The 2,547-nt window shown below is 34.9% G+C and overlaps 1 protein-coding gene across 1 annotated transcript in view; it reads left to right on the forward strand.

Moving 5' to 3' along the window:
• The window catches only part of LOC106523091 (retinoic acid receptor beta), a gene marked incomplete at its 5' end in the record, with an annotated part of 26,326 nt that extends 23,779 nt beyond the window's left edge, over positions 1 to 2,547 (forward strand). The window contains 1 exon segment of the mRNA XM_014016396.1: positions 343 to 2,547. Within this exon segment, the coding sequence (XP_013871850.1) occupies positions 343 to 497 (155 nt within the window). The 3' untranslated portion in view covers positions 498 to 2,547.

Consider the following 2,547-nt stretch of genomic DNA (forward strand, 5'->3'; position numbering starts at 1 on the left):
CCCCCAGTGGCCCTAATCCTCTTTTGTAAAGACGGGACACAAAGAGTTTTATTTTACACAAGTTTGAATATTTAAAGAAAAAAAATTAATGAAAAATGTCATATTGCCATTTTATTGTTGCCTGAGGTCAGTTTGGCTGTGGCGGCCATCTTGTTTTGGGTTGACCAATTTAGACGTCAAGGATTATTATTTTTGCCCAGAATATAAAAAAAACAGTAGCTGCTGCTGCAGACTTGACTGACAGCATTGGTCGAATTAAATAAAAAGAAAACGCTGCGCTCCCACCTTCACTTGATGTTTAAAAAGTGGATTACGACCTCAGAGCTGCGTTTGTTCCCACAGGGGCGGAGCGAGTGGTGACGCTGAAGATGGAGATCCCTGGCTCCATGCCGCCTCTGATCGAGGAGATGCTGGAGGACCTGCAGGACCTGGAGACCAGTCAGGAAACACACGGCGTCTCCTCTCAGCGCACAAACCGCTCCGGTTTCCCACTCTGAACCTGCAAAATCCCACAGAGAGAGAGAGATTACTAACAGCATGAAGTGCAGATCCAGAGCGTCACTAGTCTCTCACCTCCGTTAAAGTCCAGGAATCTTTCAGAGCTGTAGATCAGAAAACCAGATTCAGCCGCGGCGTCGACGTCTCTGCTGGAGTAAAATCTAGTTTCATGAGGTCAAAGCTGCTCGGAGGGAGAAAAACTAGAATCATGCAGTATTATTTTAAACTCTGAGAGCCGCTCTCAGCCTTCTGTTTACCATATCTGCTTCTTAACAGTATTTATAATCGCATGAGTTATTAATGAAATAACACCTGCAGCATTTAGATTAGAGAGGTGACGCCTTGAAGGACGAGTCAAACGGGAAAAGGGAAACGAAAATGTTTATAAATTTGTTGAAAATTGGCCAAATTAAAGTAGGTGAAGAAAAAAAAAAAAACAGAAAATTAACGTTAGAAAAAGATTTTGTATTTCTCAGCTCTTTGGGCGTCAGATTGTTTTTTTTGTTTTGTTTTGTTTTTGTTTTTTTGTTTCTGCTGGATGCCTGACATAATTAAACACTGTCAGTAGCTAAATATATTTTACGACTTATTATCTTCTTCTTTGACAAATAAGAAAATTTAACTTCAGATTATAATGAAGCTTTTATTATCATGTTTTTAGAAAAGTTTTAATGCAAAAATACTTTTTTTTAAACAAGGATTGTGTAAACATTTATCAGATGATTGTTGCACTGTGGCACTGTTTTTGTCTCGTAGCTCCGCCCTGACCTTACATTATTTTTATTTTTTTAACTAAACAACTTCAGTTCCAACAAAACAATATGTTTTTTTTTTATGTAAATTTAAAAATCGATGTGATGGTGCTCAAATCTATTCAAACGTCAGAAGCCTGCCTCTCTGATGGTATAGGGGTGCATTAGGCAGCTGACACTTCTGGAAACATTGGATGTTTTCTCGGTTCTTTAATTTACATTTTTACTCAACATCCCAACATTTTTGGAATTGAGGTTTTAATATTTTACCTGCTAAACACATTTTTTCTTTTTCTTTATTATTTTTGACCGTGTTGGCGTGGCAGAAAAGCAGTGTCAAAATAAAAGCGCTGGATTATGGAGATTGAAGTGAAAGAATTGATTAAAGATAAATGGGAGACAATAACAGGAATGATGTATTTTAAATCAGATACCTGAATAAATGTAATTAAGCTGAGGGTGGACATAGTTAGAGATTAAATTTCATGACATCTTTGAATATTGACGTATTTTTCATGATAATAAGCTCTAATGAGGTCATTATTATTTGTTTTGACCTAAAAAAGAAGTACAAAATGTGTTTCTCAAAGTGCTTGTTCTTCTAATAAACCCCACTTAATCACTTAGTTTGTTCCAGTGCCCCATTTTTACTGTGATTTTTAAGAGTTCTTCCAAATTAAAATGAATGTGATGTCATTAAAATGCATTTCTAAACATGTCCTCTCTCAGCTTCCATAGAAAACCCTTTTTCTGCTGATAAATTTCATAAAAATCACATTTTTAATCATCAGAAAATTTAAAAATAACCAACATTTTTAAACATTTGTGTGTCCTGACTGGAACTGAATGATGAAACACCATATCCATTTCATTATTTGACAAAACGATAAAAGCTCCTTTATTTTAAACATCTTGTGATCTTTTTTTCCTTCAGGCAGCAAGAGAAATCTAGATTTTGAGTAAATGACATAAGAATTAATTTACCAGAATTATTTCATGGGTTGAACTAAATAAAAAGCAGAAAACAATGAGATAAATAATAAGTTATGATTTTGTCCTCTTGTCTTCCATACACATTTGAAGGAGATTAAACTGAAGCGGCAGAAAAATCTGATTTGTAAAAAATAGTAATACAAAGAAAAACGTGCCTCTTTAAATGTGCCAACGTTTTCCAGTACTGTTAGTTTTTTGTTATCTTCATGCCACAGACTATGTACAGACGATCATGTTTCATTTGTGATATCATTAAACATTTTATGGATTTTTTGTCTATTAAAGTTTTGTTTATTGAGTTTCA

This window comes from Austrofundulus limnaeus, unplaced genomic scaffold, assembly GCF_001266775.1.
Source record: "Austrofundulus limnaeus strain Quisiro unplaced genomic scaffold, Austrofundulus_limnaeus-1.0 Scaffold144, whole genome shotgun sequence".
Classification (NCBI taxonomy): domain Eukaryota; kingdom Metazoa; phylum Chordata; class Actinopteri; order Cyprinodontiformes; family Rivulidae; genus Austrofundulus; species Austrofundulus limnaeus.